This window comes from Dicentrarchus labrax, unplaced genomic scaffold, assembly GCF_905237075.1.
Source record: "Dicentrarchus labrax unplaced genomic scaffold, dlabrax2021, whole genome shotgun sequence".
NCBI classification, from domain to species: Eukaryota; Metazoa; Chordata; class Actinopteri; family Moronidae; genus Dicentrarchus; species Dicentrarchus labrax.
This window is the reverse complement of record NW_026136701.1, coordinates 25,009,586-25,026,126: the sequence shown is the minus strand read 5'-3', so window position 1 is coordinate 25,026,126 and position 16,541 is coordinate 25,009,586. Positions and strand designations below refer to the sequence as shown.

General features: G+C 40.5%; 1 protein-coding gene across 1 annotated transcript in view; it reads left to right on the top strand.

Moving 5' to 3' along the window:
• Nucleotides 1-212: 212 nt before the first annotated feature.
• Nucleotides 213-16,541, top strand: part of vipr2 (vasoactive intestinal peptide receptor 2) — a 64,101-nt gene continuing 47,772 nt past the window's right edge. The window contains exon 1 of the mRNA XM_051388794.1: nt 213-491. Coding sequence (XP_051244754.1) covers nt 441-491 — 51 coding nt within the window. The 5' untranslated portion in view covers nt 213-440. The remainder of the gene's footprint in view (nt 492-16,541) is intronic.

Here is a 16,541-nt window from a genome sequence, read left to right as displayed (position 1 = left end):
TGGTGCCTAAATTAATAAAATAATACTGAATTTGTTATAAATCGGAAACTAGATGGGAGTCTACCTCACAGTAAACCCTCAATAAGTTGTTTTATTTTGAAATCCCGCAGCGGAAGTGTGCGCGCTCTCGGCACTGTGAGCTTTACGCGCTGAAGGCAGCTGCGGGAAACTGATGTGTGTGCGCACATTCAGCGCTGTGCAAGTGACCAGCGTGGATTCAGGGGCATCCTCTCTCTCTCTCTCTCTCTCTCTCCATCCCTCTCTCTTTATCTCTCTCTCTCTTTAAAGGCGGGGTTTTCTTTCCCACATTCATGGAATTAATCAAATATCCCGATAAGAAGATGCTGTTTGGATGGAAAAAGTCCGGAGTGGAGTTTAAATGAAGAGTCCGGGACAGAGGCTGAGTTTGTGCCGTGAGGACCCCTGACTGCGGAGGGAGGATGAAACTTTGGCTCCTGGTCAGCCTGTGTGTCTGCATGTGTCCGCTCCTGGTGAGTCGCTTTAAATGAATTAAATACAAACTAAAAAGACTTTTTTTAGAAGATTTAACAGACTAATATAAGCTCAGAGTGTCAGTGCACACCTTAAATGCCGCTCTATAATAATATAATAATAGTTAATGATAACCTCTGTGGCGCACAGTGGGCTGGAATTTGGGATTAAGCTCTTTTAATTGTGGTGATTAATTATAAGGCTGCGAGCTAATTATCTTCATTATCAATTCATCTGCTCATTATCTTCTCCATTGAGGGTTTAATTGATTGGTCTATTCACGGTCCCCCCCCAGCAGCACGAGGTGGCAATAACTCACTGGATCATTATATTAGGAATCATAATAAAACTCTGCTTTGTGTTTGAGTTTCTGTTGTTTTTATTAGTTTTATATTGAGTTTTATTAAATATCTTCAGGTTTAGGAGTCAGGTTGGACTAAACGATTAATCACTAAGCAATAAAAAACTAAATATGTTCAGTTTACAGCAAATTTTCACATATGAGAAGCTGCAGTTGGAGGACATTTGAGTATATTTGCTTTAAAAAATGAGCTTAAATTATTAATTAATGGTGAAACTAATTGATTATTGACTGATTGTTTCAGCTCTGATAAGTTATATTATACAAAATCAATCGATTAATCAATTAGGAATTTAATCAGCAACTATTTCGATGGTCGATTATTTTTTAAGCCATTTTTCAGGTAAAAAACACCAAATATTGCCCCAAATATAGTGTTTAATATGTGAGGATTTGCTTCTTTTTACTCTTTATGTGGACATAAACTGAATATCTTCAGGCTTCTGGAAATAAATTTAAAAAAAGAAAGAGGAAAATTACAAACATCTCCTTAGGGCTCCACAAAAACGTTTTCATGACCAAATAATTGGCCGAATGATAGATAATGAAAATATGAGTTCCTGTAGGGAACGATGGAGCAGATTCAGTCTTCAGGCTTCTTCTCTTTTCATGAATTAAGATCCCCTCCAGCTGTTATGCCACTGTTTCTCACACATGATCTGCCCTTTCCTCGTGTTGATCCTCCTCACAGGATAAACAGTGCACACACACACACACACACACACACACACACACACACACACACACACACACACACACACACACATCCCATAAGCCTCCTGTGACTAAAAGCAGCAGACTGGGCTGTCAAAATGTTCTCATCACCCAAAACACATGTGAGGGTTTAATTATCCAACGGATGAACACTGCCACCCAAAGTACACAGAAAAAGCCTTTTTCTTTAGCCGTCTCTTTTTCTCTGAGGGTTCAGTGTCTCTCTGCTGCTCAAGGGCACTTCAGAAAGGATGAATGGATACTGACATCAAACCGGATCGCTGGCACCCGAACATGTTTTTAAAATTCAAATGTTCCTTTATTATCGCTGTAAACTCCTAATAAAGTAAATGGAGTTTGGAGTAAATGTCTGATAAAGAATAGAGTTTAAAGCTATAATATAGAGCATTACTGCACTTTACATGTCTATAAACTCTGGCTTTCTGTTCTCTATGTAGTTGAGTTCGTCCATTGTCCCAAATGTTTCCAACAATGTTCAAACTCAGAGAAATCTGTCAGATTATTCAGGTAACTTATAGCATAGTATTTGCCCCTGTGTATGTTCCAGTCTGTGGGTGTTGTCTGCAGCCTCAGTGCACCAGAGGACAGAGGGGACTCAGGTGTGAACAGGCTCCCGGCCACAGCGGTATATTAAGCTCATCTGTCTGAACAGGGGCTGCAGGACAGCCTGATCCGACTCAGCACCATGGATTTTAAAACCCAAACTCAGTTACTCGAAATGAGTACGCAGTAAAAGCAGAGGAGGGCTCATGTCAGAAAAACTTTTAGCCAACGTTCAGACTCCAGGTCATCTGTGTTGATTCTGTCTGGCAGAACAAACGGTGCCCGACGCCTGGAGTCAGCTGTAGCTGGTGATTTTTAGATAACACTGTTAGCTCACGTCTGCCAAAAAATGTGTTTTCATTCAGGAGAGCAGAAGAGAAATCTGGTTTTATCATCATTTGTGTGTTTTGGAAGTGCTGAACCACTGAAGAGATTCACTAAACTTAAAGAGAGTCCAGTGTGTAACATTGGCAGAAATGGAATATAATATTCACAGGTATGTTTTCATTAGTGTGTAATCACCTGAATATAGGAACCATTGTGCTTTTATTACTTTAGAATGAGCCGTTTTTATCTACAGACAATGTAAATTTCCTTCCATGGACTCATATTTCTACAGGAGATAGGACCTTTGGTGTTTTCGTGTTTCGCAGCCATTGTAGTTTTTCCTCCACGCTTCACAGTCCATTCTCATTCCCAGGTTGTCAAATACACATACAAGCAGTAACTTCACTGCTAGATGCCACAAAATCCTACACACTGGTCCTTTAAAGCAGTGGTTCCCAACACTAGGGGTCGCCAAACCTTCTTAGGGGGTCGCAAGGCCTTCTTGATTTTAAGGTGTGCTAGAAAAAAACTTAAAAAATACACACAGTAGGCCTAAACCTCAGCATTCGGTTCACTTCTGTGAAGAAAAGAAAACAATGGTTGAGCGTCAGGGACAAGAAAAAACATTGAATTTGACAATAAATAAGCCTATTAAGTCTTTATGATTGTTTAAAATGATTAAAAATACATATTACAGACAAAGAATTGTATAGAAAGTTCCCTAAACAGGAAATAATCTGCTCAAAATTCATCCAAAATCACTGGTTTTACACAAACATCCTGCAGTTACTGAGTTCACTGTTTGGGTTCATTGTACAGTTTTAATATAATATGAAATATCCATAAAATTATTATTATTAGGGGTCGTCAGTTTAATAAATAATAGACAAGAGGTTGCTTTAAAGTCAGTCGTGGGGAAAAAAATAATTTCTTAGAAGCAAAGCTGAAATAGCATAAAGATTATTTAATTATGCAGGCAAATCATTTGTCATATGATTCAAAGAAACTCTGCAGGCCTGGAAGCATTATCCCCTTATTATTAGTTAATTATTATTGACAGGACATCTATGGGGACACCTGGAAGGCACATGAGGTCTGTTACTCTTTAAATCATGAACTTTAAAACCACAATACTTTAACGTTCGGTAAAATTTAACCCATTTTTTCCAGTGGAACTCCAGTGTCATTCACAAGGCATAAAACAAACCAGGAGGAGAAAATAAAGCTTTCTGGATGAGCCCGTTAAATTTGAATAAACATGCAGTCGTTCCATCGAGCTCTAATGCACCCCAAAGAAAATCCCTGTAAGAAGACGTGAAAGCCCACACTGTTTGACTGACAGGTGGTTGACTGGCAAGGATGAAGGACGGACAGCGATGAAGCAACTCAGCGATTAAAGATAGAAACCAAAAAAATTGGAATCTCACAGGTTTTCCATTTCGGGATAATCTCTTAATGCCAATTAGGAGCATAAGGAACTGAGGAAAACAGGCTCGGCTGCGTGCAGCATGTATAATTCTGTTTCAGGTTTAAGTTAATTTGCACGTAACATCCGTTCATTCACTTACTCATCACTTCTAACAGAAAGTTTTCACACAGAAAAAAGAAAATAAACTGTAACCAGTTTACTCCGTGACCGACGAGGAGCCGAAGCAAAGGGAGACCTTACGCTACCTCCCTGCTCATCAAAATGAATAAGTAACACAAAAATTAAAATGAACTGATCAAAGAGAAAGTAAAATAAACTACACAGCCTGAGAAATTCAGAGGGTCTACGTTCTGCAGCTAATGAACGTCTCCCCAGCCTCGACCCTGTTAGCGGCGTTCACTGTGCAGCTGAATGCCGATAGAGGAGCTTTGCATTCTCTCCCCTCTCTCATGACTGAGGGACCATAAACCCGCTGACATTCATCATGAGTCTGTGCCTGAGCTGCAGTTGTCAGTCTGTGCGTGTGTCAATTTCAACTCAGTTAAATTGCTTTACATAAAGAAAACTGGCTCCGAATTGACTTTCTCAGTAAGAAAGAAAAAGGAAAAGAAGCTTTCATTGTTTTAGAAAAAAGCCAAAAATCAATTACATAACGATGTGTACCTTAAAGCCAGCTGTTCTCCCCGTATAGTCTGCTGATTGGCCAGACTCTGAGCTGTCCACTCAGCCGATTCTAATTGGATGTTTAGACTAAACCCTTCGTAACAAGCGTGAGAGTTTCTGAGAGGCGAGATTAAATGGGACGCAGAAGCGTAATGAGAGGAAACAGTCCGATTGTTTACTTCTCAACGGTGACAATAGCCACCTGTTCAGTCTGTCTCTGGGTCCAGGATATGCAGCGGGGTGCTATGACAACATCACACTGCTTCCACCATCAGAGTCCCAGAGTCGCTGTTTATACGACCACGAGAGGAAGATTATCAGAAAGACATAAAGATAGATGGTGCTGCAATAAAAGGTCGATACCAAGCAGCACGAACAAACCTACAGTACTGAGGAACTAAAGATGATTTAATACTGAGGGTAAGTTGTTGCCTTTAGTTCTGGTCTGGTCTGTGGTGGGATAAAGAATATGTGTGGGACAATCTGGGACCTAAAATGTTATAATGATATAAAGTTTATCTATCCTAAAAGTTAAACACATATTCTACCCCTCTGCTCATAACATCACTACGCTTTGCTCACTGGTTGATTCAGTGGAGGACTTAAATACATTTTATTTGAATGCAACTTTCCCAGCTCCCACGCTAAGTAAACACAGTATGCATGAAAGGAAGCTGAAGTTTCACAGTTCTCATTATAAGTCTTATGCCACTGTCGACCGCCGCTGTTATAAGTAGTTTCCCTCTCTTTGTTGAAGCTGCATCCTAATTTCCATCATATTCCGTCTAAATCTGCATAGCTTGAGACTTTGTTTGACTTTCCACATTGGGCTTAGTCAGTGCCTGAATTGGACCATAAAAAGGAGGCAGTACCCTAATTCATTACAGCCATAACCCTAAACACAACATAACCCTAAACACAGCATAACCCTAACCCTGATTCTTTGGGCATTTTACATGCTTTTTAACATTCAGCAGGACCTCACCAGTGAAAGGTTTTAGAAATACAGCGGTCCAAAAACTGAACTTGCTAGAGGGAGATTTGTGGAGTTCATGCATTAAAGCATCAAAGGCAGTATTCAATAAGAAGTAAGGGTACTAATATGGAGAAAACTAATAAGTGTACTCAGTACTGGTGAGCGTAGCAAAGAATGGACAGGTGAACTTGGATCTGTGTGTGCAGATTGATTGGCACACAGCCCTGTGATGATCGTCTTCCCTGCTTTCTTTACAACCATTGTGTTCAGAAACACATCTATCCTGCAGTGGTTTGACTTTTGAAAACTAAAGCCAATCAAAATGCGGGACATTCAATATTTGGGACGTGGGACAAGGGATTCAAATGCTGTGCAGTCTCACGTAAAGTGGGACACCTGCACCTATTGACAGCGAGTCACGCAGCACTTTACTTTGAGCCTTATGTGTTAATTAAACTTCTCTGAATTGACAAAGAGCTCATGAAGAAATAACTGATTGTGAGTATTATTAGCTGAGACCAGAACTGGAAGAATTACAGACAAGTAGAAACTAGAAGGGAACAAGGCCTCTTGTACTGTCATTTTAGGGTGGGAACAGTTTGTCACTGGAATAGTTGCACTTCTTAAATAACAGTTGAAATCCCTTCACTCCCAACATGATTATACGGATCCCTCATGTTTCCTTGACAGCCGATGATCAGATGGTTTTAAAGGTGTTTTGAGGGATGACATTGCCAATACTGCCTTAAAGTCACTGGGTGTTTTCAATGGATTTTTGGTTAATTGCCTGAAATAAGGTCTGTGGTTAACTCAAGCTTAAGAGATTGTGATGTTTATGTAAAGTTAATCACCTCAGTAAATACCCCACTTGCTTCATTTTGAAGCTTTCATGCAATGTGACATTAAACATCAGCCAATCACAGAGACTTCATTAGTCTGCCATACAGGTTGTGTTTGTACTGGTGCTCTTGCAAAGTCTAACTTTCCAGCTTGTAGAGTTTAATTACACAATTTCATTGCAAGTTGGAAGGACTTCAGAAATCCTAAAAGTTGTGTTAATTTGTAAAGATTATCTTGCTGAACAAAACGTATAAATATCATAAATGTCCGTTCGCCATAGAACTTATTTTCCCATTGGCGTTCTGCAGAAGGAACCAGGGTTATCCCTGCAGGCCCTCTATGAGCCAGTGTGAACACAAACCAGATCAGAACTAAAAGGAAACTTTATTTTCTGCTTGGTCGGACCCATTGAAATGAATTACGTGAAACTGAGTATAGAATTTATTTTTCTAAATCTTCATGTCATTGGGTTAAATTTAGCCTTTTTTTTGACAAACCACAGAATCTGTTGTTTGCATCTCCTGCAGTATCAAATCATAAAGAGCGCCTACATAGAGAACTGACGGGGCTGATAGAGGACAGCAGGACGGATGACAGCAAGTATTTCCACCTCCAGAGGGATCATCAGGAAGCTTCAGCATCCACAAAACCTACACGACGCCCACGCTATTATGCTCGCATCGCAGGCAGTAATTCATCCAATTATTAACCGAATGCTACCCCGAGAATTTTAATGCTGCCTTTCAACAACGAGACATCAAGGCGTCAGTACAAAAGTATATGAACTCCCACTTCAGCAGTGATCTAACACACCTTCTTTAATAGGAAACAACAAGGCAAAGAGCTCTAAAGCGAAACTGACATTCTGCTTCAAGCTTCAAGTAACACTTTGAAGTTTGATCACCGTAACATCTCACTAAAAGCTCCAAAGGCTTTTATAAATGCAAAACGGTTGCTTGCCCAAACACAACTGATGTTCAAATGGCTGATCACACTTTGGAGAGTAGGGTTGACAGTAATTAACGTATGAAATGGCAACATAAAGCTGGAATCATCAAAGCAGGTGCATTGATGGATATATTTACATTACATTTACATTTATCAATTCAACACTTTTGTCCAACGTGACATAGAAATGCGGTACGGCTCAAGCCAGTGAGCCGGATGCTGGGTGCGGATGCTAAGCTTTAATTAATGGTACCGGCTGATAATTGTGGTGCTTGTTGGTGTTTTCAAGGAGACAAATTGGATGAGTCACCTGAGACTCACGGCGGGATCACATAGCAGGGGAACAAAGAGCTGCAGCTGCCTTTTCTCTCATATGGAAATGTATTGATTTATCACTGCCAGGCCATGTGGGGACACAAACTCCTGTAGTCAGTTTACTGCTGTGTGGAAAACTCCAACATGTTTTCACTTTACTGGAAGGATAACAGTATTTTTCTTTCTGCGCGTTGATAGAGGTTTTGAATGGTGGAAACTCTTTAAAGTGTTGCATGGTGGTTGAGATAAATATAAAGCTTATGTTTATTTTCCCTGCGTCCAACCTACTGTTAAACCTAACCAAACCTTACTGTTGTCATACAAGTTCATACAGTTTTGGAAGGTCAAGACAAAAATGATGTCATCCAGCTGATAGAAGTCGTTTAAAGGTCCAGTGTGTAACATTGAGGAGGATCTATTCTCAGAAATGGAATAGAATATTTATAGGTATTTTTTCATTAGTGAATAATGACCTGAATACAGGAATCATTGTGTTTTCATTACCTTAGAATGAGCTGTTTTTATCCACAGAAAGGTCACCTTCCATGGAGTTCGCCTTGTTGAACCACCATGTTTCACCTTTCAGGCCAACCTAGTTTCTCCCCAACTCCCCAACCTGTTCTCATTCCCAGGTTGTCAAATACAGACGCCTGCTGTGTTCAATCCTACACACAAGCTGGAGTGTGGAACCTTTACGTATAAATGAATGTCCGTTTCATAAAATGTGGAGTCTGTGGTGACTCTGTAGCACCAGCATTGATATGTCTTACTTCAACCAGCAATGCCGGGGTTTTAAACCAAAATGGATGTATCTAGTCACCTGTGGAAGATCAGTTAGTATTTCACCTGTTTCATCAGTTAGTATTTCACCTGTACCCACTCCTCTTTATACTCCATGGGCCCACCATCAAATCGACCATTCCCTGGAGCTGACAGCAAAGCCAGACTACGGGAGGTAATCCAGAGCTGTTGGAGAATCACTAAAGGTAGTCTATAAGAAACAAGAGGCATCACTTCGGTTCATTTCTTTTGGCCAACGGTTGTTTTGAGTATCAAACTGAGTATTTTTGTTTGCTTCCTAAGAGTATTTTGTCGAGATAAAGAGTCATTCATTGTTAGTTGAATTGTGGGTTTTGTATTGAGAACACGTCTTTTCATGCACATTTGCACAACAGTCGCGAGTGGCTTCTTTACAGACAACCACCAGGGCTGAGGGAGCATTTACATCAATAATTCAGTGGACGTCCATCCATCTAGTAGTTAAAGTAAGCTGATCTATGTTATAGGAAGGTTTCTGAAGGCCTAAATGAAAGGCCTTTCTACTTTTATTTAACTAGTGCAGTGCCTGTAGGAAGTATGTATTGCTATAGAAAATGGGAGGTTAAGTAGCTTTTTCATGGATGGCCAAATGAGGTTGTGTTTGAAGGTGGGACATCAGGGACATTTAGGTTTGTTGTGAAATGTGTAGATTGATAACTATTGTGTTTTCATATAATTTGTCTTTTAGCAAGGACACTGTAAGGAGATGAGAGAGAGAGCAATCGCAGTAACGGTTTCCACATCAAAAAATTGTTTTGAAACTACCAAAATAGTGTGAACGGATAAGCCGACCGCACAGAGCGAGGGCGTGTCGGTCAGACAGTCTGATAACTGCACAGGTTTCTCACTCAACTTAATAAAGAGAAATGTCCCACAAAGCAACGTTACAGGACCAAACAACAGTAACGTAGTAACTGTAACTGTCTTTGGAAACTTACATGAGAAAAAAAAATACCACAGCTGTACGTGGAGAAGCGTCTGTCCTCCCGTCTGTCCTCCTGCCTCTCCTACCGACTCTCCTACCGACTCTTCCGTTACATTTCTGCCCGAAAAACAGCGTCTGTCACTGGCGAAAAACTTACGGATTGTTTGTGATCAAAAATCACCACGACCGCCAGCCCTCCAGACCGAGACATCAGTTTACTTTCACTTTCCAGGATGTTTGGGCTCTGCAGTGATTGGCTCTGGCGCGCACGTGGCTACGGTGGCTGTCGTTGACAATGCTAGCGGAATTCGGAAATAATTTAGGAAATAATAAATTATTAACGGTATCTTTATAGTCCAAACAAAGCCGACGTTGCACACCCTTAAACCACACAGCAGCCATGTTGAAACTCTCAGGTCAGTCTGATCCTGATCTGCAGAGATATTTGAGCCACACACACACACACACACAGACAGACAGACAGAGATTTCTTGCTTTATAGATAGATAGATTATTGTCAACCAATCACCTAATGAACTAAATCAAACTAGTACAACTTTCATCATTATCATCTCCGTCAAAAAAGGTATAATAGCCTATGTAACATTCCCATATTAAAATGTCTAATGTGATATGTAATAATACCTTTGTCATCACACAGTGTCTAAAATATACTGAAATAGTCACCATTTGGTCAACAACCCTTTAAAGTTGCCAATACTACATGCATTTTTAATTATAGAGTACAGGTAATTATTTTCCAAAGCGAGAATACCTTGTTTTGGAAAGCTGCTTTGTTGTCTTTGTATTTAGGCCACAGAAAGCAGCGAGGCATAACCCACTATGATTAAGCATAGTGCTGTGATTCTTGCCGTGAGCATGAACATTAACACAATGGGATGAAACGCTTGCTTCCATTATAGGCAGCCAGCGCACAACAGAGCAGAATAACAGAGGCACTAACAATATTAACAGCTCTGTTTGGTGTCGGTGTCTTGTAGTTCCCATAATCTGGTTTAAATTTAGTCGTATTTTCCCTGATGGAGCCTTTATACTGTAAATCACACAGGATAAAAGCATCAGCTATGTAACACTAAGTGGGACACTGCTCATTGTCCCGAAGTCGGTTCTTCTTTTTACAGCCTGGTGTTATTATCTGCTCGATTTTTCTTTTCGTCAACATGAAAAGACCAAAACTAACAATGTGTAATCATTCTCGCTGATCATGGAAAAGCTTTAAAAAAACAGCACACGAACGTTTATCTAAGAGTATTTTCAGTATCATTAGAAAAGTGTCCCATTGCACTTTGTGAAGTGAACGTACAGTAGAATCTGCAGCCATTATATTCCCAACATCTAGCTATACCAAGTGTGACTTTATTTGCTTCTTAGATAAGTCAAAATAATGCTATTCACAGAAGGGTTGGGCGATATGTTGGAATTTACCAACCGGAAACCGTCAGTCCAACACTAACGCCGGCGCTGCTGTAGCTGGGAGGTGAGCGCTATGTGCAAACAGCTTTAATAAACAAAATAAACTCACCAAATGTAAAGAAATGAAAAGAAAAAACACCTATTTTTCACATTAAATTGAAAAATACAATGAAAATATTCTGTCTCTAAAAGCTTTTGCTGCCTCTCTGCTCCTGGCGCTCCTGGTCCTGTTACATGTGCAAATACACTCTACAGTGGTTTTTCCTTTTCAGTTGTTCTTTGATCAGCATGTGCACAGTGCCACTGAGCGTTACTGAGCGGCTCTCGTTCTTCAGAGGCAGACCATTGAATTAGCAAAATAAAATGACAAAAAAGGTATATAATAATTGAATATCTGCTCTTCTAACATTCAGTTTTATGCTCACTCAGTGGTTCAGTTGACAGAGTTATACTGATGTGTGTAGAGTTGGCGTTTGAACTAAAACATCTCTTTATATTCTATATGGAAGAATATCAGGGTGTTTGTCCAGTGACAGCTTTATTACAGTAAAGGGAGGTTTGGTGAGTCTGCTCTGACGTTACACTGAATTCACTGAGTGACTGTGAAACCCTGAAGCAGATGGTGAAGCCGGGGTGGAGTCGCACCTCGGGGCCCAACTCTGAGGTCAACAGTCATTTCTGTGGATCCTTACGGAGCCTCGTTTTATTTATGACTTATATTTGGGGCAGCCGTGGCCTGAAGGTCAGAATAGCAGGCTTGTTACCCAAAGGACCAGCTGGAGCAATGAATGAGCAGCAGTCTTCCCTCCAATCCGCCGCTACCGGCTCTGCAGAGTGCCCTTGAGCAAGGCACTGAACCTTGAACAGGTCAAGTCTAAATTGCTCAGTAAAAAAAGAGATGATTTTTGGGACAGCAGCTGCTTAAATTGGAGATTTAGGACTTTTCTTTCCACAGCTCATGTCATCATTAAGTTACCACGTCAGACCTTAACCAGGAGATTTTACAGAGTGAACCAGAATGTGAGGTTGTAGGAAGGAGTGGGGGCTTTGTCGTGCTCTAAGTCGCCCCTGCAGTGTGATTATGGTGATAAAAGAAATCATGAAACCACATTTTCCATTATCTGTGTAATCTGATATACTGTCTCCTAATAGGCTTTGCTGCCCACAAACAAGGCTCTGATAAGGTCTGTGAACACTTCTTTATATGAAGTCTTTGCTTCCGGGGTCTGTTGAACGACTACAGTTGCATATTTGTTGATTTTGGCTGTTACACAGAGTGAAGAGTATGAATCATCTGTTTGTTTGTTCCAACCTGCTGCTTCAACAGTGTGGAACATATGACATAAGATAGTGGATTACTTATAACTTAGCAAGTTAGATAAGAGGTAATTGAAGTGCTTAATGTATTAAATGTCAAGAACATAGGTGCATTTTAAACTGCAGCTTCAGGTGAAACAGGACTGACTGACGCCACTTTCAAATGGATTTCTAACCAAGAGTAGAGATTCTGAATAGATTTGACTTAGTTTGAAACATACTAAGGCCTTAAAAGGTTTTATAGATGAGATTTAAAACTTTAATATAGAAGCAAACAACTATTTTCTCTATAGATATGAAATATAGTGAAGTCATGGCGTCTCACTCCCTTTACCTGTGTTGCTGTTGCAGCCTCTCTGTGGTTTGTTTGCTCCGTGTGTCGCTGAGTAGAGCGACTGAAACTGCTGTTTTTATCATCTAGGTCGGTGAATTAATGATTTATTTTGACAAAAGCAGTGTTGGTGATTGTTGGAAAGACTAACAAAGGTCCTTTTTGGTGAGTTTTACTTTGTTTCTGTCCACTTTGAATGAATTTATGATTGTTACGACCATCTGTGAGGTAAAATGTGTGTTTTTGTCTCTGGAGTCTGGTGGAGAGTGATAGTGATATTACGGCTGTTTGTGGTTAAACTAAAGGTCTATCTCAGAAGGGATCTTTTCCATAATGCTGAAACTGACAATAACAACCTGAGTCTGTCAGTGGCACAAACAACTACGGTTAGTGGACAGACTTTGACAGGTATATTGTCCCCAAGGATTAATGTTAGCTTTTCAAAGGTATTTTTATTCTAATTCGGTGAATTAAGGGTTTATTTTGACAAAAGAAGTGTTGGTGATAGTTGGAAATACTAACAAAGACCCTTTTTGATGAATTTTATCCCTGCACCATCGTTTTGGTCTGAGGTGCTGGTGCTCTAATGCGACATCCAGTGGCATATTTAACCTTTAAAAGCTTAAATCCTTAAGACTTTTCTTTACAGGCTGAATTCTGTTTACTGGTTGTATCAGAAAGTGTGTTTTAATGCTACAGCGAACACATGTTGAACAGAGGAGCAACAATGCAGCCAAACGAACCAACCATCCATCCATTAGCGATACTTGCTTACCTTTAGAGCGGCGCCGGGGGCCGGAGCTGAACGGGGTCGCCACTCATTCACAAGGCGGACAACAATTCACGCTCACATTCAGTCACTAATTTCCATCGTGCTGCAAGCAGCTGCAGCCTGATTTCACGCTGCATAAGTGCTTCTCCACAACAACAGCAGGACAAAGTCAATTTGGTTAGTTTGCTGAGGAGTTGATCGCCGGCAGCCCCGCATCTAAGAGCTCACTGTGGCCGCTTCCTTCCTCTTTTACTCCCCTGCAACATTTTAAACTGATCACTGACCGTGTTTGGTTTCGCGGCGCATCGCTTCCTGTGAATCCCTCGAGCGTGAAGCCAGTTCCAACCCTATTATATAGAGGAGGTTATACATATAGATATTACCAAATGTAAATACATGGAATGGCTGTTACTGAAGAAAATACTGAATATAAATGATGATTTTAATTAAACTCGTGCAGATTATAACTTAAAGGATGAGTCCAGCTACTTCTTTCCAACGAAACTCTTTGTTTTTGGCATCTGTAATCCAGCATCTCATTCTGTGAATCCCTCGAGGCTCACAGCCGTGGATGTTAACTGATTTGCCATTAGGCTCACCTTCCTTTCCACCGGGAACAGTCTGGTAGAGTGCATTACTGCTGATGCTGCACCAATCTGCCCGTTAGCCTCACGTTTTATCTTACCTTCACAGGAACAGTTAATGAAATAATCGCATATTTACACTCTCCCATATTCCCACTTGCACTCTCTTTGATGATGATCTCGCTTTCTGACAGCTGATCTTTCCTGAAAAAGAACAGATGGTGTTAAACTTCAGTAAATTGAGATATATTGTTGTAAGATAGCATACTTTTAGGATAATCCTACAGAATCCACACCTCAAAAAAAGTTCTAAAATATAAATATAATTGGTTGCAGACAAACATGATGGCCGATAGATTCAGTGTTAAATGTTTTCTCTCCACTGACGAGTCATGTGACTGCAGAGACTTAAAGGTAACTTCTGTATTTTCATGATTTTACAATGTTTTTCTGTCCCTAATGTGGATTTTGTTTAGGATTTTAGTGGCATCTAACATTGTAGTTGCAGATTGCAACTCCCTCACTTCACCATCCCCTTCCAAAGGGCGTAGGAGAAACTACGGTGGCCGGGAAGCATGTGAAAAACTCAAACTAGGGATGCAAGATATGGATTTCTTTCCCCAACCGATACAATAACCGATAATTTCACATTATTGTATTCTAACAAGAAGTTCGTAACTTGTATTTTACGCACACTTGATGGCAAGAAAGGCTGAGATGTAGTGAGCAAAGATGGAGGATTTAATATTCCATAGCTCTGTCTCTGGGCACTCAGAGCTCTTTGATACTTCATATTTACAGAGAGGAGATTGCTCAGAGAAAAGTAAATTGGGCGATCTGGTAAGTGCTGAAAATATGCGTCAGCTATCGATTTTACTTTGAACTAAGTTACCATAGCCCTGATCGATCTGAACTCCACTCAGAAAACCGGCATTTTAAAAAGCTGTTTGCTCGTCGTCTTGCGGACTGACCTGACAAAGTGTGAATTCAGACATTATCCAAATCGGCTTCAGACTGTAATTATTTCTGCCTCATTTCAATCCACTTCTTGCTGTTAAATCACAGCAAAATCTGTTAAATTTGGGTTCATACCACCATAGTAAACAAGATTTAAGGATGAATTATTTAATATATTAGCTTTGTGTTTGTTGGGAAAACTGTAGGAACTTAAATTAACATATTTACATTCAGTGCTTTTAATCAGCTTTGTAGAAATTTGGCAGAACGAGCCTTTAAACCAATGTGAAGAAAATTAACTGGCCTTTTTAAAATGAACCCTTTTATCCCCGTCGATCAGTCGAGTTATAAATTCAAAGTCTTTTGTTCACGCTGACCTTTTGATCTGCTGTACATTAACATTTCTGTTTTAAGCATGTTCTCCCGCTAAAGATCACATCGTGTGCAGCGATTAACTGCTCCTCATCTTTCCTGTTATTATCAGAAGGAGAAATGCTCTTTCTCCTTCTCAAATTATTCCTTTTTTTCCACTTTGACTTGACAATTTTGTAATTTACTTTAGCAATTCTTACACTCGACAAAGAAGCAAAAACAAAAGCACAACCAATTAATGAGAAAGTGCACTTAAACAGCAGTAGATGGCATTTCCTCTCCACTGCTCCATTAGTTTTTGAAGAGACCTAAACTTTTTCTATTAATCTGAATATTTTTCCCATTCTAAGGCTGGCTTTACACGAAAATGCTCCCGGGTGAAACCGACAAAATATTTTATCAGATGTGCCTTTCGTTTAAACTGCAACGGCGTTTTCGGGGCTTAAAAACGCAAAAAAATGAGCCCACCCTTCAGAGTGGAAATCTTAAAAACACCCCACTGTCGTGTTTCCGTCTAAAGGGTTAACAACGCAAAAGTGTCCTCTGATCTGCTCACGCTGGCTCTCGACGCGTACGTCTACTAAGGAGAGAAGTACAAGGAAGTTTCAGCGCATGCGCGCGCTCTTGGTGTTGTTATGTGGCAGTGCTCCACAGTACCACCTAGCCACCTGGCATGCATGCTACAAATTTTACACACTTTTGCGACACCGTTTGCACGCAGATTTCCCCCCAAAGACGCTACGAACGCAACGCCACTTTTGCGGTTTGTGTTCAGATCATTGTCGTCTAAAGCCAGCCTAAATTATCCTACTTGTCTACTATTTTGTTTTTTTGTGTTTTCTCCAGTTACAAAATGGTCTAATAATCTTCTTTACTATAGGTTTAACTTTATGAACTTCAGTTTAAGCGTGGACCCAGACGCAGAACACAGACAAGAACGGATGAAGTTTAGTTTTATTGGAACGGTACCAGAGAATAGAGGAGAGCCTGTGGCAGAGATCCCATTGGCTGCAGAGGTTAAATAACTACAGTAACATTATAAAGTTTATCCTGAGGCGTACACACACTGCGGTAGAACAACAATGTGGCACTGGATGCGTGTAGAAGTGCGGGCGAAGTGGTGAAAACTGACGAGCTGATGGCTGACAGGTGAGCCGTCCGGGGGTGGTGATGAGCCATCGCAGACAGGTGTGCTGAGGAGCAGCGCTTGGAACCAGGAAAGGAGACCACGCCCACATTCACAGACACAGAGAGACAGACAGGAGACACAGAGACAGACAGGAGACACAGTGGAGGGGTATGTGTACACGGCTTCTGGTCTTATGATATTGAACTTCTAACAATGTCTGAGAGTCATCTGAATCCACAACATCCCAAACAGTGACTAGTTCTGTATTAATG